Genomic DNA, 22,376 nt, shown 5'->3' with positions numbered 1-22,376 from the left:
ATGAATGGATCCCTGCACACACTGGCCCCAGTCCACACAAGTGTATCTCTAGCAGCCACACTTACCTTCTGTGTTCTGCTCTGCCTGTCTCAGTGGTATTGCTTGACATCATGACGACTCGCACAGTGTGCCACAATGAACAAAAAGAAACCTTTATTGCACTGGCCATCGCCAGTGCAATATAGCTACAGGTGCTTCACTGCTGCAATAAAGCTACTAGTTAGAATTTAAATGTCCAGCCAGCCAGATTTCCCTAGGCTTTTCAGATGCCCCTAGGCATTTGCTATATGACCTATGCCTAGAGCCGATTCTGAAATTCACCATTTACGTGAGGGATACCTGCAGTTTAAACTTAATGCACCATTTGAACTTGAACTTTGAAAATATGTACATTGAAGTGCATGTACAATCCTTTTTCTCCTTCGTCCTAGAGGATGCTGGGGACTCCAAAAGGACCATGGGGTATAGACGGGATCCGCAGGAGACATGGGCACTTTAAGACTTTAAATGGGTGTGAACTGGCTCCTCCCTCTATGCCCCTCCTCCAGACCTCAGTTAGATTCTGTGCCCAGAGAGACTGGACACACACTAGGGGAGCTCTACAGAGTTTCTCTAGAAAAGACTTTCTGTTAGGTTTATTGTTTTCAAGGAGCACTGCTGGCAAAAGGCTCCCTGCTTCGTGGGACTGAGGGGAGAGAAGCAGACCTACTTCTGTGAGTTAAAGGCTCTGCTTCTTAGGCTACTGGACACTGGATCACTTGTTATAGCTTAGCTGCTCGTTCCCGGAGCCGCGCCGCCGTCCCCCTCACAGAGCCAGAAGAGAGAAGCCTGGTGAGTAACCGAAGCAAAGAAGACTTCAGTGAAGGCGGCAGAAGACATCAGTCTCAGAGGTACCGCGCAGCGGTCGCGCTGCGCGTCATTGCTCCCGCTCGCAAACGGCACTACACGGGTGCAAGGCGCAGGGGGGGTGCCCTGGGCAGAATAAAACCTCTTTTAAGATCTGGCACAGAGGTATACAGTGCGCAGGCACTGTATACAGACCCCCGCCAGTATAAAAATAAGCGGGACACAAGCGCGCCATTTAGGGGGCGGGGCTTCATCCTTCCAGCTCTTAACAGCGCCATCTTTTCTCTTCACAGCAAGCTGCAGAGACGCTGGACCTGGCCCTTCACTTCTGTCACAAGTAACAGGGTGCAAAAACGGGGGGGGGGGGGGGGGCACAGCATATTTGGTGTTGAATATATATATATATATATACATATATATATATATATATATATATACTAGGTGCTTCATCGCGCCCTACGGGCGCTCTTCACACCGTCACAAGGGGCTACGCCCCTTTGACCCTTGCATGCCTATATGGGGTTCAATATTTGTATTATATGGAGTATTACCTGCATTCCTTTGTTAGTGGTTAAATATTGCACAATGAAAGGGCGTGTGTGATGGTGAAGGAGGCGCAGCCCCTTGCGACAGCGTGAACAGCACCTGCAGGGCACGATGTACAGAATGAGCGGGTGCGGGGGGGATTGCGGATGGGGAAGGGTGTCTGTAGATGCTGCAGGTGGAGGGGGGCAGATGCGGGGGGGGCTCGGATGGGGAAGGGTTGGGACGTGCTGCGGGTGGGGGAGAGACAGAAGAGTGGGGGCTGTAGATGGGGGAGGGGTCAGGAGGCACTGCAGGTGGGGGAGGGGCAGGGGTGCCACTGGGAGGGGCAGGTGCAGGGATGTTGCGGATGGGTGAAGAGTTCCGGAGGTGGTGTGGGATGGGAAGGGGCGGGGGTGCCGTGGGTGGGGTGGGGGGTCCGGAGGCACCGCGGTGGGGGAGAGGCAGGTGCGGGTGGTGCGGCGGACGGGGAAGGGGATCCGGAGGCGCTGCAGGTGGTGGAGGGCAGGTGCGGAGGTGCCGTGGGTGGGTGAGGGGGGGACCGCGAATGGAGGAGGGTGTCTGCAGATGCTGTGGGTGGAGGGGGGTAGGTGTGGGGGGAGACATATATGGGGGGGTGGATGGTGGAGGGGGTCTGGAGGTGCTGTGGGTGGTGGGGGAGTGGGAGGGGCTGGTGGTGTAGGGGTCTGGAGGCACAGCGTCTGGGGAGGGGGTGGAGTGTCGCATGTGGTGGAGGGGAAGGTGCGGAGGTGTGGTGCATTGGGGAGGGGTCTGGAGGCGCTGCGGGTACTGTACCTGCCAAAAGGTAGTTGGAGGGTATGCAGTAACAGGGCCAGGACAGGGGTGACAGGGTCAGAACAGGGGTGACGGGGCCAGGACAGGGGTGACGGGGCCAGGACAGGGGTGACAGGGCAAGGACGGGGGTGACGGGGCCAGGACAGAAATGACAGGGACAGGATAGGGGTGACAGGGCCAGGTAGGGGCGGCAGGACCAGGATTTGGTTGACAGGGCCAGGATAGGGGTGACAGGGCCAGGATAAGGGTGACAGGGCCAGGATAGGGGTGACAGGGCCAGGATAAGGGTGAAAGGGCCAGGATAAGGGTGACAGGGCAAGGCCAGGGGTGACAGGGCAAGGCCAGGGGGTGACAGGGACATGACAGAACACAGGGCACGGGAGAGATTGGTATTAGGGACAGAACAGTGGTGACAGACAGATGTGTCTTACCGGAGTCACTGCTGCTGGCTGCTGCTGTTCCACTCCAACCTGTTGGGATCTGCTGCTGGTGGAGACTTGGCATGGCTGACGCTCTCAGGCTGGAGTCCTGCTTCCTCTGCCCGTCCGCATCCCTCCCCCCCACTCCTCAGTCACACACCGCGGACCTCGCGCGGCTGCCGGGCACTGTGGTAAGGGGAGACTGGGAGTGACTGGTTAGCCCCCTGGAGACGCTGCGGCTGGAGGGAGGAGGGGGTTGGAGCCTGCAAGCAGCGCGGACTTCTGCAGCGCTGCCCGCCGGCTAAAGTGTGTGAAGGAGCTGGGCGCACCTCACTGCGGGCGGCAGCGCTGCAGCTAGTGTTGGGGTTGCCGGGGCTGGAGATAACAGAGGCGGTACGGAACCTTCACAGTGGCAGGTGCCCCACAAAACTGCAGCTAAGAAGCGTGGAGTGTGCCAGAAAGTAACGCTCCTCCGCACCAGAGAGCCCCTGCTGAGTATGCTGATGTGGGGGGGTCAAGTACACAGTGAGCCGGTGGCCGTCTGTCTGTATGGCATACCCCCTACACACCCCCATACCTCCCAACTGTCCTGATTTTAGCGGGACAGTCCCATTTTTTTGGGTCTGTCCCGCTGTCCCACCCGCGGGGTCGCAGTGACCAGTGGTGGGTGGGGGGCAGTTGGGAAGCTCCTGTACTCGCTGTTCTGCTTAGCATGCACACAACGTCTATTTAGTGGAGACAGAGGGAGAGGGGGGCATCAGGGGGTACGGATTAAGGGTGGGCCCAGGGGGTACGTACCCCGGGCCTCACAGTTTTAGGGGGCCCGCGGCTTGGAGTAGCTTTGTCCCAGCTCTGAAGCTCCCCCGTCCTGCCAGTAACAGCGGCAGCATTGTGCTACTGCGTGTTGGCAGGTCTGTGGTGTTGCAGGGAGGCAGCAGCAGCCTCCCTGCTTACTTCTGCCTGTGCGGGTGTGTGTGCGTGTGTGTGTGTGTGTGTGTGTGTGGGGGGGGGGGGGGGGGGTCTGGATTTACCCCTAGCTGAGGGGCCAAAATCCCATAAAAAAATATCCTGGCATTTGCATAAGGGGGCGTGGCCACGAGGGCGCAATTAAGGCCACGCCCCCACACCCACAGCAGGCACAGCAATGAGATAGGGTTCCTGTCTCAAGTGCCCTGGGCCCCCCGGACTCATAATCCGCCGCTGGGGGCATGCCAGCAGCTCACAGAGCGCTGGGCATGCCCCCTCACTGGCGAAAACAGGGGCGTGGCTCGCGATCGCGGGTCCACCCGCGAATCCACGCCCCCTTTCCCGTTAGCCATGCCCCCTTTTTGCTGTGCGTGTGTCCCTCCTGCCTGAAGAAAGTTGGGAGGTATGCACCCCTGCCTGTGCCATGCCCATACCATCTGCTCCTGCTCCAAGTCTCCTATAGATTTGCCCAGATCTGTGACTCATTTGACTAACTCCGCCCACTGTTTTGACTCCGCCCAGCGTTAGCAAATGAAGCACAAAGTCACAGATCTGGGCTATTATATAGGAGATATATAAAAACGCTGCAAGGTCTGGGGCATTGTACATTCTTCAGACCGGGTGAGGCGCTGGGTGTGAGCTGGCAAACTCCCTCTCTGTCTCTCTGAAGGGCCTTACTGTGGGTCTGTTCCCTATAGCCCAGTGTGATAGTGGGTGTCGGTACGCGTGTGTCGACATGTCTGAGGCTGAATGCTCTTCCCAGGAGGAGGCTGGTGTGGGGGCAGAACAGAATGTGGGAGTCTCAGAACCAAGCATGGAGACAATCCATGGAAGATGTTTTGTCACAAACTCAGACCCCCTCAGGGTCACAGAAATGTTCATTTACCCAGATAGCAGACACAGATACCGACACGGATTCGGACTCCAGTGTCGACTATAGTGATGCCAAATTGAATCCTAAACTGGCTAAGAGCATTCAGTACATGATTGTGGCAATTACGGACGTGTTACATATCACGGAAGACCCTGCTTTGCCTGAGACAAGGGTCTGTATGTACAAAGGAAAGAAACCTATGGTAACGTTTCCTCCCTCTCATGAACTGAACACTCTTTTTGAAAAGGCTTGGGATACTCCTGACAAGAGGTTGCTGATTCCCAAGAGAATTTCTATGGCATATCCGTTTCCCTCTGAGGATAGGGTAAAGTGGGAGTCGACGCCCACGGTGGACAAAGCTCTAGCGCGGTTGTCCAAGAAGGTGGCACTTCCGTCCCCTGACACGGCAGCCCTAAAGGATCCTGCGGATCGTAAGCAGGAAACTACCTTGAAATCTATTTATGTCACTACAGGTACGCTGCTCAGACCTGCTGTGACAGCAGCATGGGTGAGTAGCGCTATTGAAAAGTGGGCAGATAACTTGTCATCTGAAATTGACACCCTGGATAGAGATAGCGTGCTTTTGACGCTGGGTCATATCAGGGACGCTGCAGTCTATCTAAAGGAGGCTGCGAGAGATATTGGCCTCTTGGGATCAAGGGCCAATGCCATGGCAATCTCGGCTAGGAGAGCGTTGTGGACTCATCAATGAAATGGTGATGCTGATTCTAAGAAGGCTATGGAGGCTCTGCCATACAAAGGTGGCGTTTTGTTTGGTGAAGACCTCGCGGACCTGGTATCTACAGCTACCGCGGTTAAGTCATCTTTTCTACCTTTTGTCCCTCCACAGCAAAAGAAAACGCCTCAGTATCAGATGCAGTCCTTTCAGTCTAATAAATTAAAAAAAGGACGAGGGTCCTCCTTCCTTGCTGCTAGAGGTAAGGGGTAAAAGATCGCCGGCTGTGGCAAGCTCCCAGGAGCAGAAGTCCTCCCCGGCTTCTGCCAAGTCCACCGCATGACGCTGGGGCTCCGCTCGGTGGGGGCACGTCTTCAGCTCTTCAGTCGGGTCCGGGCTCACTCAGGCCTGGATCCTTGGGTGCTGGAAATTGTGGCCCAAGGATACAAACTGGAGTTTCAAGATGTGCCCCCCCACGATTTTTCAAATCGGCCTTGCCAGCTTCTCTTCCGTAAAGAGAAGTAGTGTGCGCTGCAATACAAAAGCTGTGTCAACAGCAAGTCATTGTCACGGTACCCCCGTCACAACGGGGAGAAGGGTTTTATTCAAGCCTGTTCGTGGTCCCGAAGCCGGATGGCTCGGTCAGACCGATTCTGAACTTAAAATCCCTCAATCTATATTTGAAAAGATTCAAATTCGAGATGGAATCTCTCCGAGCAGTGATCTCCAGTCTGGAAGGGGGGGATTTTATGGTGTCAGTCGACATAAAGGATGCTTACCTACATGTCCCCATATATCCTCCACATCAGGCTTACCTGAGGTTTACTGTTCAGGATTGTCATTACCAATTTCAGACGTTGCCGTTTGGTCTGTCCACGGCCCCGAGGTTTTCACCAAAGTAATGGCGGAAATTATGGTGCTCCTGCGCAAGCAGGGTGTCACAATTATCCCATACTTGGACGATCTCCTGATAAAGGCGAGATCAAAGGAGCAGTTACTAAAAACTGACAGTTCTGCAACAACATGGTTGGCTCCTAAATTTGCCAAAGTCACAGTTGATTCCGACAACACGGCTGTTTTTCCTGGGCATGATTCTGGACACGGAACTGCAGAGAATTTTTCTCCCGATGGAAAAAGCTCTGGAAATACAGAACATGGTCAAGGGGATTCTGAAACCGGCAAGAGTGTCGATTCATCAATGCACTCGGGTGCTGGAGAAGATGGTGGCGGCCTACGAGGCCATCCCGTTTGGCAGGTTCCATGCCAGGGTTTTTCAGTGGGACCTGTTGGACAAGTGGTCCGGGTCTCACCTACACATGCACCAGAAGATAAGCCTATCTCCCACGGCCAGGATTTCTCTCCTGTGGTGGCTCCAAAGTTCTCACCTTCTAGAGGGCCGCAGGTTCGGGATCCAAGAGTGGATCCTAGTAACCACGGATGCAAGTCTCCGAGGTTGGGGAGCAGTCACACAGGGACAAAATTTCCAGGAAAAATCGTCAAGCCAGGAAGCTTGTCTGCACATAAACATTCTGGAATTAAGGGCCATCTACAATGGCCTTCTACAAGCGGAACATCTTCTTCACGGTCTGCCCGTCCTGATTCAGTCAGACAACATAACATAACAGCAGTGGTGCACATAAACTGGGACAAGGAGCAGAGCGGCGATGGCGGAGGCCACAAAAGTTCTTCGCTGGGCGGCTCTGTCGGCGGTCTTCATTCCAGGCGTGGACAACTGGGAAGCAGACTTCCTCAGCAGACACGATCTCCATCCAGGAGAGTGAGGTCTTCATCAAGAGGTCTTTGCAGAAGTGACAAGTCGTTGGGGAATTCCTCAAATAGACATGATGGCGTCTCGCCTCAACAAGAAAATTCAGACATATTGTTCCAGGTCGAGGGACCCTCAAGCAGTAGCAGTGGACGTCCTAGTGACACCGTGGGTGTATCAGTCGGTCTATATGTTCCCTCCACTTCCACTCATCCCAAAGGTGATACGGATCATAAGAAGAACAAGGGTACAGGTGATACTCGTTGTTCCAGATTGGCCACGGAGGGCCTGGTATCTGGATCTTCAGGAATTACTCATAGGAGATCCCTGGCCTCTTCCTCTAAGAGAGGATCTATTACAGCAAGGGCCATGCGTTTTCCAAGACTTACCGCGGTTGCGTTTGACGGCGTGGCAGTTGAACGCAAAATCCTAGCGCGAAAGGGTATTCCCGGTGAGGTCATCCCCACTCTACTGAAAGCTAGAAAGGAGGTAACAGCGAAGCGTTACCACCATATTTGGAGAAAATATGTGTCTTGGTGTGAATCCAAGAAGGCTCCTATGGAAGAATTTCAGCTGGGTCGGTTTCTACATTTTTTACAAGCAGGTGTGGATGCGGGCCCTGTAGTTAGGCTCCATTAAAGTGCAGATTACGGCCTTATCAATTTTCTTTCAAAGGGAATTGGCCTCGCTTCCAGAAGCACAGACTTTTGTGAAAGGCGTGCTGCACATCCAACCTCCATTTGTGACCCCGTGGCACCATGGGACATTAACGTGGTGTTACAGTTCCTTATGTCACATTGGTTTGAACCTTTACAAACGGTTGAGTTGAAATTTCTCCGTTGGAAAGTGGTCATGCTATTGGCCTTGGCGTCCGCAAGGCGGGTGCCGGAATTGGCGGCTTTGTCTCACAAAAGCCCCTATTTGATTTTCCACGAGGATAGAGCGGAGTTGAGAACTCGTCAACAATTTCTACCAAAGATGGTTTCTTCGTTTCACATGAACCAACCTATTGTGGTACCTGTGGCTACTGAAGCCATGGCTGATTCAAAGTCTCTCGATGTGGTCAGAGCTTTGAAAATTTATGTAGCCAGAACGGCTCGTATAAGGAAAATGGAGGCTCTGTTTGTCCTGTATGCTTGCAACAAGATTGGGGTTCCTGCTTCTAAGCAGACTATTACACGCTGGATCTGTAATGCGATTCAGCATGCTCATTCTACAGCTGGATTGCCGTTACCGAAATCAGTGAAGGCCCATTCTACCAGGAAGGTGGGCTCATCTTGGGCGGCTGCCCGGGGAGTCTCGGTGCTACAACTTTGCCGAGCAGCTACTTGGTCGGGTTCGAACACTTTTGCAAAATTCTACAAGTTTGATACCCTGGCTGATGAGGACCTCATGTTTGCTCAATCGGTGCTGCAGAGTCATCCGCACTCTCCCGCCCGGTCTGGAGCTTTGGTATAAACCCCATGGTCCTTTTGGAGTCCACAGCATACTCTAGGACGAAGGAGAAAATAGGATTTTAATACCTACCGGTAAATCCTTTTCTCTTAGTCCGTAGAGGATGCTGGGCGCCGGTCCCAGTGTGGACTCTATCTGCAGTACTTGTTCATAGTTATTGCTTTTGTTACACAAAGGTTGTGTTTTTGGTTTCGATCAGCCTGTTGCAGATTTTTTGGTTCATGCTGTTAACTGGTTTTAGTTAAATGCCATGTTGTACGGTGTGTTGTGGTGTGAGCTGGTACGTATCTCACCCTTGGTTAACAAAAATCCTTTTCCTCGAAATGTCCGTCTCCCTGGGCACAGTTCCTATAACTGAGGTCTGGAGGAGGGGCATAGAGGGAGGAGCCAGTACACACCCATTTAAAATCTTAAAGTGCCCATGTCTCCTGCGTATCCCGTCTATACCCCATGGTCCTTTTGGAGTCCCCAGCATCCTCTACGGACTAAGAGAAAAGGATTTACCGGTAGGTATTAAAATCCTATTTTACCTGACACTGCTGTTTCTTTCACTAGCAGTCAAAGACAAGCCATTTGAATTTCCAGTTATTTCTCTAACCCATCTACATGAAGAAAAGGTGTCCATTTAATAAATTAGTATTTTTGCTTCTATTAGGGAGAAAGATGGTGAGGCCCGAGCACGACATAATGATACAGAAGCAACAAGGCCTCGACGTCGCTCTAGAAGTTACTCTCCTATTCGGAAGAGAAGGAGGGATTCTCCTAGCTTCATGGAAGCAAGAAGAATTACAAGGTTAATGATATAAATGATGTTTCTCTTAAAATTGCAAATAAAAATTGCATGCTTTGTATTCCTTGTCTGTCCATGTGATTATCAGAAATAGCATGAATGATTATAGGCAGGAAGATGGCAGAAAGATCCGATTAAAAAATGTAGCCATGTTCCTTTGATATAGTTATGAATATGATGTGCCACTTCTATGAATCCCGGCAAAACAGGACTATCCCCACTTATACAGTAGGTGTCCACAACTCCGATAGAGTGGGAATAGATCCTGTGGTGAGCACACAAAGGGGACTCTTTGCACTCGCCCCGCTGCCGGCATTCTGACGGGCGGGATGCCGCTGTCGGGATATGGACAGCTGGGATCCCGCCCGCCGGTAATTCATACTGAATCCACATGTTTTGTACTAAGAAATATTCTATTCATCAAACCATCTTTTTCTAAAATGTTTTTAGCATTATTTCTTAAAATTCTCATCACTACTGAAACTACTGATGCGATGAGAAAAAAAATACAAAGTTGTGTGTACCTATGGTAGCTTGTAACACGCTGAATTTGCTACAATCTAGTTAACCAGCAGTTTCTCCCTGTACCAATTTCTATGAATGATGAATTTTAGAGCCTCTACTCTACTTAGCTATTATGAGCAGGCAGAGTGAGTCGCAATTTCCTCTTTTATTCAGGCAATAGAAAGGAGATAACCAATTGTATCATACAATTTCTTCCAGTGCACAGATGTCCAAGGGGTGTATTTATTAGGTTATAGTGTATGTTGATATGCATTGGCCAAGTCACTTCTAAATAAGCGCCATGCCACAACATAAGCTTTACGATATTATTCAGAAATCGGCTTATACAGAATTGGACCTACTTGTTAAAATACTCTTTATATTTCTCTGACGTCCTAAGTGGATGCTGGGGACTCCGTAAGGACCATGGGGAATAGCGGCTCCGCAGGAGACAGGGCACAAAAGTAAAAGCTTTAGGATCAGGTGGTGTGCACTGGCTCCTCCCCCTATGACCCTCCTCCAAGCCTCAGTTAGGTTTTTGTGCCCGGCCGAGAAGGGTGCAATCTAGGTGGCTCTCCTAAAGAGCTGCTTAGAGTAAAAGTTTTATTAGGTTTTTTATTTTCAGTGAGTCCTGCCGACCCCCTTGCAGATGCTGAAGAGAGAAGAGGTCCAGAAATCGGCGGCTGAAGACTTCCCAGTCTTCTTAAGGTAGCGCACAGCACTGCAGCTGTGCGCCATTGCTCTCAGCACACTTCACACCAACGGTCACTGAGGGTGCAGGGCGCTGGGGGGGGCGCCCTGGGCAGCAATGAAAGTACCTATGCTGGCTAAATATACATCACATATAGCCTCTGGGGCTATATGGATGTATTTAACCCCTGCCAGGTTGTCAGAAAAACGGGAGAAGAAGCCCGCCGAAAAGGGGGCGGGGCCTATTCTCCTCAGCACACAGCGCCATTTTCCCTCACAGAACTGCTGGTGGGAAGGCTCCCAGGCTCTCCCCTGCACTGCACTACAGAAACAGGGTTAAAACAGAGAGGGGGGGCATTTTTGTGGCGATATTATTACATATTAAGATGCTATAAGGGAAAACACTTATATAAGGTTGTCCCTGTAAAATTATAGCGTTTTGGTGTGTGCTGGCAAACTCTCCCTCTGTCTCCCCAAAGGGCTAGTGGGGTCCTGTCCTCTATCAGAGCATTCCCTTTGTGTGTGCTGTGTGTCGGTACATGTGTGTGTCGACATGTATGAGGACGATGTTGGTGAGGAGGCGGAGCAATTGCCTGTAATGGTGATGTCACTCTCTAGGGAGTCGACACCGGAATGGATGGCTTATTTAAGGAATTACGTGATAATGTCAACACGCTGCAAGGTCGGTTGACGACATGAGACGGCCGGCAAACCAATTAGTACCTGTCCAGGCCTCTCAAACACCGTCAGGGGCTTTAAAACGCCCATTACCTCAGTCGGTCGACACAGACACAGACACGGACACTGACTCCAGTGTCGACGGTGAAGAAACAAACGTATTTTCCATTAGGGCCACACGTTACATGTTAAGGGCAATGAAGGAGGTGTTACATATTTCTGATACTACAAGTACCACAAAAAAGGGTATTATGTGGGGTGTGAAAAAACTACCTGTAGTTTTTCCTGAATCAAATAATTTAAACGAAGTGTGTGATGATGCGTGGGTTTCCCCCGATAGAAAATTATTGGCGTTATACCCTTTTCCGCCAGAAGTTAGGGCGCGTTGGGAAACACCCCCTAGGGTGGATAAGGCGCTCACACGCTTATCAAAACAAGTGGCGTTACCGTCTCCAGATACGGCCGCCCTCAAGGAGCCAGCTAATAGGAGGCTGGAAAATATCCTAAAAAGTATATACACACATACTGGTGTTATACTGCGACCAGCGATCGCCTCAGCCTGGATGTGCAGCGCTGGGGTGGCTTGGTCGGATTCCCTGACTGAAAATATTGATACCCTTGACAGGGACAGTATTTTATTGACTATAGAGCATTTAAGGGATGCATTACTATATATGAGAGATGCACAGAGGGATATTTGCACTCTGGCATCAAGAGTAAATGCGATGTCCATGTCTGCCAGAAGATGTTTATGGACATGACAGTGGTCAGGTGATGCAGATTCCAAACGGCACATGGAAGTATTGCCGTATAAAGAAAAAGACACCGTCTTTCAGCCTCAGTCCTTTCGTCCCCATAAGGGCAAGTGGGCAAAAGGCCAGTCATATCTGCCCAGGGGTAGAGGAAAGGGAAGAAGACTGCAGCAGGCAGCCCCTTCCCAGGAACAGAAGCCCTCCACCGCTTCTGCCAAGTCCTCAGCATGACGCTGGGGCCGTACAAGCGGACTCAAAGGCGGTGGGGGGTCGTCTCAAGAGTTTCAGCGCGCAGTGGGCTCACTCGCAAGTGGACCCCTGGATCCTACAAGTAGTATCCCAGGGGTACAGATTGGAAATTCGAGACGTCTCCCCCTCGCAGGTTCCTGAAGTCTGCTGTACCAACGTCTCCCTCCGACAGGGAGGCAGTATTGGAAACAATTCACAAGCTGTATTCCCAGCAGGTGATAATCAAAGTACCCCTCCTACAACAAGGAAAGGGGTATTATTCCACACTATTTGTGGTACTGAAGCCAGACGGCTCGGTGAGATCTATTCTAAATCTGAAATCTTTGAACACTTACATACAAAGGTTCAAATCAAGATGGAGTCACTCAGAGCAGTGATAGCGAACCAGGAAGAAGGGGACTATATGGTGTCCCTGGACATCAAGGATGCTTACCTCCATGTCCAAAATTGCCCTTCTCACCAAGGGTACCTCAGGTTCGGGGTACAGAACTGTCACTATCAGTTTCAGACGCTGCCGTTTGGATTGTCCACGGCACCACGGGTCTTTACCAAGGTAATGGCCGAAATGATGATTCTTCTTCAAAGAAAAGGCGTCTTAATTATCCCTTACTTGGACGATCTCCTGATAAGGGCAAGGTCCAGAGAACAGTTGGAGGTCGGAGTAGCACTATCTCAAGTAGTTCTACGACAGCACGGATGGATTCTAAATATTCCAAAATCGCAGCTGATTCCGACGACACGTCTGCTGTTCCTAGGGATGATTCTGGACACAGTCCAGAAAAAGGTGTTTCTCCCGGAGGAGAAAGCCAGGGAGTTATCCGAGCTAGTTAGGAACCTCCTAGAACCAGGCCAAGTATCAGTGCATCAATGCACAAGAGTCCTGGGAAAAATGGTGGCTTCTTACGAAGCGATTCCATTCGGCAGATTTCACGCAAGAATTTTTCAGTGGGATCTGCTGGACGAATGGTCCGGATCGCATCTTCAGATGCATCAGCGGATAATCCTGTCTCCACACAAGGGTGTCTCTTCTGTGGTGGCTGCAGAGTGCTCATCTACTAGAGGGCAGCAGATTCGGCATTCAGGACTGGGTCCTGGTGACCACGGATGCCAGCCTGAGAGGCTGGGGAGCAGTCACACAGGGAAGAAATTTCCAAGGAGTGTGGTCAAGTCTGGAGACTTCTCTCCACATAAATATACTGGAGCTAAGGGCAAGTTACAATGCTCTGAGCCTAGGAAGACCTCTGCTTCAAAGTCAACTGGTGCTGATCCAGTCGGACAACATCACGGCAGTCGCCCACGTAAACAGACAGGGCGGCACAAGAAGCAGGAGGGCAATGGCAGCAAGGATTCTTCGCTGGGCGAAAAATCATGTGATAACACTGTCAGCGGTGTTCATTCCGGGAGTGGACAACTGGGAAGCAGACTTCCTCAGCAGGCACGACCTTCACCCGGGAGAGTGGGGACTTCATCTGGAAGTCTTCCACATGATTGTGAACCGTTGGGAAAGACCAAAGGTGGACATGATGGCGTCCCGTCTGAACAAAAAACTGGACAGGTATTGCGCCAGGTCAAGAGACCCTCAGGCAATAGCTGGGACGCTCTGGTAACACCGTGGGTGTACCAGTCGGTGTATGTGTTCCCTCCTCTGCCTCTCATACCCAAGGTACTGAGAATTATAAGACGGAGAGGAGTAAGAACTATACTCGTGGCTCCGGATTGGCCAAGAAGGACTTGGTACCCGGAACTTCAAGAGATACTAAGAAGGGACTTGCTTCAGCAAGGATCATGTCTGTTCCAAGACTTACCGCGGCTGCGTTTGACGGCATGGCGGTTGAACGCCGGATCCTAAGGGAAAAAGGCATTCCGGAAGAGGTCATCCCTACCCTGGTCAGAGCCAGGAAGGAGGTGACCGCACAATATTATCACCGCATTTGGCGAAAATATGTTGCATGGTGTGAGGCCAGGAAGGCCCCCACGGAGGAATTTCAACTCGGTCGATTCCTGCATTTCCTGCAAACAGGACTGTCTATGGGCCTCAAATTAGGGTCCATTAAGGTTCAAATTTCGGCCCTGTCGATTTTCTTCCAGAAAGAATTGGCTTCAGTTCCTGAAGTCCAGAAGTTTGTCAAGGGAGTACTGCATATACAACCCCCTTTTGTGCCTCCAGTGGAACTGTGGGATCTCAACGTAGTTCTGGGATTCCTCAAATCACATTGGTTTAAACCGCTCAAATCTGTGGATTTGAAATATCTCACATGGAAAGTGACCATGCTGTTGGCCCTGGCCTCGGCCAGGCGAGTGTCAGAATTGGCGGCTTTGTCTCACAAAAGCCCATATCTGATTGTCCATTCGGACAGGGCAGAGCTGCGGACTCGTCCCCAGTTTCTCCCTAAGGTGGTGTCAGCGTTTCACCTGAACCAGCTTATTGTGGTACCTGCGGCTACTAGGGACTTGGAGGACTCCAAGTTGCTAGATGTTGTCAGGGCCCTGAAAATATATGTTTCCAGGACGGCTGGAGTCAGGAAAACTGACTTGCTGTTATCCTGTATGCACCCAACAAACGGGGTGCTCTTGCTTCTAAGCAGACGATTGCTAGTTGGATGTGTAGTACAATTCAGCTTGCACATTCTGTGGCAGGCCTGCCACAGCCAAAATATGTAAATGCCCATTCCACAAGGAAGGTGGGCTCATCTTGGGCGGCTGCCCGAGGGGTCTCGGCTTTACAACTTTGCCGAGCTGCTACTTGGTCAGGGGCAAACACGTTTGCAAAATTCTACAAATTTGATACCCTGGCTGAGGAGGACCTGGAGTTCTCTCATTCGGTGCTGCAGAGTCATCCGCACTCTCCCGCCCGTTTGGGAGCTTTGGTATAATCCCCATGGTCCTTTCGGAGTCCCCAGCATCCACTTAGGACGTCAGAGAAAATAAGAATTTACTTACCGATAATTCTATTTCTCGTAGTCCGTAGTGGATGCTGGGCGCCCATCCCAAGTGCGGATTGTCTGCAATACTTGTACATAGTTATTGTTACAAAAATCGGGTTATTATTGTTGTGAGCCATCTTTTCAGAGGCTCCGCTGTTATCATGCTGTTAACTGGGTTCAGATCACAGGTTGTACAGTGTGATTGGTGTGGCTGGTATGAGTCTTACCCGGGATTCAAAATCCTTCCTTATTGTGTACGCTCGTCCGGGCACAGTATCCTAACTGAGGCTTGGAGGAGGGTCATAGGGGGAGGAGCCAGTGCACACCACCTGATCCTAAAGCTTTTACTTTTGTGCCCTGTCTCCTGCGGAGCCGCTATTCCCCATGGTCCTTACGGAGTCCCCAGCATCCACTACGGACTACGAGAAATAGAATTATCGGTAAGTAAATTCTTATTTTCTTATACATATTCTTATAAAATATTTATAAAAAATGTTGGCACATCTAACGCTTACAACATCTTATTCATATAGAGGCGGAAATTGAATTACCTGGGGGGGAAAAACGTGTTCAAATAAAAATCAAAGTAAAGTCACATTTTTACCGTGAAAATGTTTTAATTCCCCCATTTTTTGTTTTCCAATTTAATATTAATCATAGCTTCTCCAATTATGTTCAGCCAGATGTATAGTTAAATAAGGACATATATGTATATTCATATAGGCCTATAAATATACACTATGTTTATCTTGCTGTAAACGTTTAGTTCATTGAGTTGCGTTTTACACATATTTTACACATGTTTTAATGAACACACATCTATATGTTTAACATGTAAATTTATGCTATTCCATCCCATGTTAAGGTTCCTTGTGAAGACCTGCTTCCAGTGACGTGCATTAAAGCAAGTATGCTTGGTTACTATGGTAACCTTGTCACTCCGCCTTTTTCCAGATGACGTTCCACCATTTCTTTTGATGTCAGGTTTAATGAGAGATTCAGCCTTATATCAAACATACTAACAACTCACAGAAAGTCTGTGTCTTCGTATAGTCTGTTTCAGATTGGGATCTTATTACGGCTTTTATCTTTTAATACTCTCTGCTCTACGATATATGTGCTGCACAGCTTTTACCAGTCTATGACACCTTTTTAAAGACAAAAAGCCATTGCATTCCACTCCATGTTATGACAAGCAACCCATGTTCTTGTAATATATATGATGATGAATTATAAAAACCTATACTATATTAGATGATTTGTTGCTGTTAGAGAAATCAGTTCAATCTCAGCCACACATGTAAATTAAAAAACAGGGTCCGGGTGTAATGACATCTGAGATCATGGGAGGTGCGAGCTGGTGGATTATCCCAGCTGTTTTTTTAAAGGGGCAATCAATTACAAGACAAAACCATGCCTTGTAAGTGATTGCCTCTTTAGAAAAACATCTGAGATCGGCTGTTATCTCGCACTTTTGGTGATCTTGGGCGTCATTATTTCCGGCCCGAGGTTTCAAAATGCATAAAGTCAAAAAGGTGCTGAAAAAAGTAGACATGCCATTTTATTCCATCTTTTCATTTTTAGATGGCTGGTCTCTGTCACATAAACGGTTCTAAGAGAGGTACAAATAGCTTTTATGCTATGTTATTGGCATCACTGTCACCCTGAGGTATGGAATAACATAGTAATGGAAATGTAAGAAAAAGAAAAGATCACACTGCTTTCTCCTTCTACGTCTTCTGTGAACGTTAAACACCTTTATAAATTTTTATTGTGTTGAAATTCAGATAAAAAAATAAATTTTCAAGAATTTGCTCAGTTAGTATAGGCTAACAGCACTGTTGAGTGTCTGTCTGTAAGTATGCTAATTATAACGCCACCGGTACTGTAACAGAACCAAACATCTGCTTGGCATACCCGCTACACTTCTTGGAAGGACTGTTACGAGACTTTCTATAAAACCCTTCGTCTTAACATCCATTTGAAATGTTTTGCTGTCATACATTTTAAAGAGCTGGAGTGCAATCCCTTTTTGTTTGACACTAACTTATTCAAGCTTTTAGGTTCAATTGTCAACTAACCACTTGCTTCTACATTTCCAGGGTGTGGATAATGTGGGGCAAACAAAGCACAATCTCAGGTTTTATATATTACACCTTAGTGACCACTTGAGTCCACCTGAATGTTTTATAACAAACTTTGAAAATCGTTCTCCAGCTGTTATTGAACTACTATTCCCAAGATGCTTAGCCGGTCAGAGCATTTTAGGGCCCGTAGTTTGAAAATAGCTGTTATTGGGTAACATTTGCACCCATTATCACTATGCTATTAAGTAGACAAACAATTGTAACAGCATATAACATTAATTGGTTCAAATTTAACATACAGTATGTCTGTTTCTTAACTAACTTTCTTTTCTTAACTATTAGTCTTAACAAATAATCAGACTGGTAGTTAAACAGTCATTGTCTCAGTCCCTTAAGGTATTTTGAATTGCGATCTAACTATCATTTGTTGTCTTTAACTTTCAGTGCCCGGAAGCGCCCAATCCCTTACTATCGTCCTAGCCCATCTTCCAGCTCCTTGAGTAGCTACTCCCACAGTCGCAGTCGAAGTAGGAGTTATGACAGCTACAGCAGCTACAGTCATAGCCGGACTCGGAGCCGCTCTCCCAGCCATAGTCGGAGTCCTAGCTACAGGAGCAGCTCTGAGAGTGCAGGATTCTAAACCTCTGTACATCAAGCCAACTCTCCTACTAATCATATTTGCTTCCTAAAGTAGATTGTGTGTTAGCCCAAGAAGACTCATAGGGTTAAAATGTGTAAGAATATAAATAAATATATATATATATATATATATATATATACACAAAGGATTTACTATAAGTTTACGCCAGTGTAAATCTACCTTTACTAAACAGATCAAACAAAACATGTAAGTCTCACCTTAATTTTGAATATTGTGTCTACAATATGATGTTTTCCCTTTGCCACTAAGCACAGAAGCCGCAGGCTCTCTAGTCGCACAGTACTAAATGAAGTAACAGAGCTGCTTGTCTGACCATACTTTCTAAAACCACATAAACAATATTTAAGATGTGGTTGTGCAGTATTCTAACAATATATCAGTTTTTTTTTTTTTTTTTAAATGAGTTGTGATGGACATATAATCAGTAGTTGGAATAGTTGGGAATCCACAGTTGAATTATAATAGGGCACTAAAGCACCTATAAAACTGAATCTTTTTTGTTAAATATATGTAAAAAAAAGTAAGCGCGAAGAAAAACTAGTCCAACATGCGCAAGATGAGACCTGTGTAACATGCAGGTAATTTATTGCAAAACTGGTGATACTGCTCATTCATTTTTATATGTTACTAAATTGTATTTATGATTATTATTATTATATATAGACACAAAACATATTCTGCAATTGGGTGGCCATTATTATTATTATTATTATTACTTTATACCATAGGTCGGTGGTTCCCAAACTTTTTTGAATCAATGCGCCCTAGAGTATCAGAATTTTTTTTTTCACGGCACCCTAGGGCAAAAGTTTCTTATGGAGAAATTTAGAAAACAAAAATAAAATTAAGTAAATTGTGTTCATATGTCATCATTAGGTTCACTTATGTGGTGAGGAACAGGATTTGCTTCTGTTTGCCCACATATTTTGATTGGATGCTACAGCACTGGTTTTGCCTATTACTTTGACCAAAAATAGTTTGAATTGGTCCTAGACCACAACATAGGACACCCCTGCAAGTGCCCTGAAGCACCCAGCATTCTTACTACAACACTCTGCACCCATTATACCTTCTGGTGTCCTGCGGCGCAGCAGCAGCGCTGCAAATATCACTGGGAAAATGGTGCAGCACCATTTCCTCTGTGTTTTGCGCATGCGCAGTGGGAAAATCACTGGGAAAATTGCAGCCGCGCTGTTTTCCTGGAGATCTGCGCATTCACTCTAGACTCTTGGACAGTGCCAGGGTCCCCTAGGGACCCTAGTTCCCAGAGTCACAGCGCTGCTGTCGGCTAGAGAGGAGAGGTCCCTGACAGAGCCTGCACATGGGCCTCCTCCTCTCTAGAAACACCCCTAAATATATATGCTGCCTACTAAAGTTCAGTAAATATTTTGGCACTATATTAGTTTCCTCATCTATGTTTCTTATATAAATTTTAAGCATTGAAAAAGACTTTAGTTGACTCTTTCTAGTTCAGGAAATAATTTAAAAAAATCTAACCTGTTTATCAATCAGAAGTTTTTGGAAAAGTTATTCAGAAAGTTCAATTTGAAAGCTTCATTAGGACATATGAACTGTACAAAGACATAATAGCTTTATTAAAAGTGCATTTTTTCTGTACCATACAATAGAAGACAGTAGAACACTACGACTCATCATCAGCAACAAAAACCTTTACCAACAGTAATTCATCCCCAAGTCTTACCATGTAATCATGTACCACTGGCCTGTGGTAACACATAAACAAAGTTAACACATCTAACAAAACACTCTCCCAAATCGTAAAAAGATAGCTTGATTATTGGATGCAAGTGAATGCTATTCATCAGCAGAAATCTGCAATTTAATAACATGAGTTACAGAATGTAATAAGTGTAAAAATTACCTTTACTATTTTCTATGTTTACAAAGTATGCCATTACTTAAATATTACCAGAATTAAGGCACTCTATACATGACAGCCACCATTTTAAGTTATTTAGCCATTTTGGGAATGGCGGTTTGCATTTTTTAAAAGTATATTTTATTTATTTATTTATTTAGTCTATTTGTTTTAAGGACATTATTTTGAGTTTACTGGCATCAAGAACAACTGCTGATTTCTAGATAAAGACTTTGTTGATTTTCAGCTATCAACTGGAAAAGAAATCATGGACATGATAAGATCAATCTGTTAAAAGATTAAGGATAACCTTTTTTTTTATATCAAGGATGATTTAAGACCATGGCTCCAAAAAACGTTATGTTTTTCTTCCTTGTAGTATTTATCTGCTTCATGCTCTAAAACAAAGTTATTGGGTTGAAGCCGCAATGAACAAATAATCTGTCCAGTATATTTCTGTACACATGGATAGATCACGAATGCTGCTTACAGTACCTTGTAAATTTGGGATATATGCACAGTTCAGTCCATGTACCAAGGCACGGAAGCCTGTGATTATAGAGGACGCTACATGGCTGCAACACAAGTTACTTTCATCACAAAAAAAGCTGCAATGCAGAAACATTTAACTGGACAAAAGACTTATGTTTATTTATGTTGTATTAGAATTATATATATGTTGTATAGTTTCTCAGAGATAAATTTATTGTACAAGTTGTCTTCAGTTGACCAATACCAGTTTTACTTTTTATACTCATAAGTTATTTGGGAATATCACATGAGAAATGTCCTTTCAGTGAGGGTTCCGCTTCTAGTTGAATATATTTACTTTACTTTACTCTTGCAGTACCCTGACTACAGTACATTTCTGAATAATAGGAAATGTAACGTATATAAACTGATGATTACTTCACATATGAGAAATTATTTGTCTCATATTTGTATATCTTGCATTTTTATTGCATTGTTAATGCACAGTTCAAATCAACATAAAACAAATGGCCACTAATGGTTATTTCTTATAAAAAATGTATAGCTTATATTATTTGAAGTCTATCTCTAATCTTGTATTTGGTAACTGTCATAAAGTTCCGAAAGGTCTCAATGTGATGTGATATTGACATTTTCCATAAACTTGTCTATGTTTTAACAGCTATGGCTTTTGTTTTTTTATGTTTTCAAAATGAAAAGCATCAAGGAAATGGCAAATATCTCAACTCACAGTATAAAGAAGACAATCTAGCTCTTCTGGTTCTTCCAAGGTCAGGGACAGTAACTCAAGAAGACACTTTGCCAGTGAGATGTGATCACTTCTGATAATTGTAGGAGACTGAAAGACAGTTATCAGTTGAAGTCAATGACAAGGGATGGAGGATGTATTATCACAGAAATATGACAGCATGCAATAAACAATTTCTGAGTTTAACTCAATGAGAAGACGGACAATAAATGTATCTAAAAATATTTTGGGGGTTTAAGTCTACGTTAATGGAGTAATAAGATAAAGGTTAATCCCCGTTGATTAATGCTTATTAGTTTCATTTTACAACATTATAGTTTACAAGAAAATAATATGTCGGGAATTGCAAAGGAATACAAATCTGCATGTAGATCATATAAACATTAACAAATTATAAACTAAAGGCTGGGATACATATATTTGTTGAGGAATAATTTTATCCATACATATTCATTGTTACATTGAAATTAGTTAATAAACTGGGCATATTAACTATTATTATGTAGCCTAGATATTTCAAGCTGACATTACCCATTATCCCAAGTTGCATCTAATGGTTGCTGCTGGTCTACTCAGTGCCATAGATAAGCCAATATTTGACTAAATATAGATTTTTTTAAAAATCGGGCTAGGGAATATATCCCATGTATGGATCACTTTTTGTATGCTATAAATTCAGGTTATAATTTTAACTTTATTCCTTTTCATTAGCAATCCCTGGAGTTAAATAGGTTTGCATTTTGTATATGATACTGCTGTAGAGGCACGTTGAATTGGTGCATTTATCAAAACTTAGCAAAAATAGCAGTTGTGTCTGTAGTTTGAAGTATATCTAACGTACAGTCATTACTTAAACAAAAAGACAGAAAAGATATAAACAAAGCAAACATCCGGCACTAGTGATGTAAGGAATTACTTGTTCCGGTGCCCTCCAAGGGATGTGATAAATCAAAATAACTGAATGTCCAATACCAGGAGCCAAATTTTAAAGCTTGACCTGGTCAGCAAAAAGTCACAGCAGTTACAGCAGCCCTTGACGCATGAAGGATATAGACCTCACAAAGGTCTCATCACAAAGTTGTGTAACATAACAGAATTCAGGCTCAATATTTACATTAGTCTACGTTTCTGTAAAATCGCATGAGGCACATACATCAGTCCAAATTCTAAGAAACAAACAGATTGCATCATTTGAAGTCACAGGTCCCAATTATTATTTGTCATCGATAGTCAGCTCTTCAGACAAGTCCCTTATGATTGGTTCAAAAGTCTCTGGTATTTTGAGAAGCCTGTCAGCTGCCTGCAAGTTCTTGGGGTGGACAAACTTGGGCCCCTTGTTACAATAAGACATTCATGAGTATGCCAACGTGCTCAGCACAACAGGGTGGAGTGGTCTTCTGTATTCTGCAGATTAGACCTCAACACAAGTGTTAGCACAAAGTATTACTGACTCACCAGACCATGCATTAAGCACAGATCTGCGTGTCATCTCAGAAGATAAAAACATTTATTCTTTTTACTGCTGGAAACATAGTATGTCTAATAACTATGATTCTACAAGCTTCACACTTACACAAATGACA

General features: G+C 46.2%; 1 protein-coding gene across 5 annotated transcripts in view; it reads left to right on the top strand.

Annotated features, from left to right (window-relative positions):
- SRRM3 (serine/arginine repetitive matrix 3) overlaps positions 1–20,709 on the top strand; it is a 648,971-nt gene extending 628,262 nt beyond the window's left edge. For 4 of the 5 annotated variants that reach the window (XM_063953960.1, XM_063953959.1, XM_063953957.1 and 1 more), the window contains 2 exons: positions 8,995–9,132; positions 17,458–20,709. In XM_063953960.1, coding sequence (XP_063810030.1) covers positions 8,995–9,132; positions 17,458–17,653 — 334 coding nt within the window. In that variant the 3' untranslated portion in view covers positions 17,654–20,709. Of the gene's footprint in view, positions 1–8,994; positions 9,133–15,791; positions 17,437–17,457 lie in introns of those variants that run through there. The other variant, XM_063953961.1, reaches the window with a different exon arrangement.
- Positions 20,710–22,376: the final 1,667 nt, after the last annotated feature.

This window comes from Pseudophryne corroboree, chromosome 2 (genome assembly GCF_028390025.1).
Source record: "Pseudophryne corroboree isolate aPseCor3 chromosome 2, aPseCor3.hap2, whole genome shotgun sequence".
Classification (NCBI taxonomy): domain Eukaryota; kingdom Metazoa; phylum Chordata; class Amphibia; order Anura; family Myobatrachidae; genus Pseudophryne; species Pseudophryne corroboree.
Note: the sequence above shows the minus strand (reverse complement) of the source record. Positions and strands in the feature narration are given on the sequence as shown.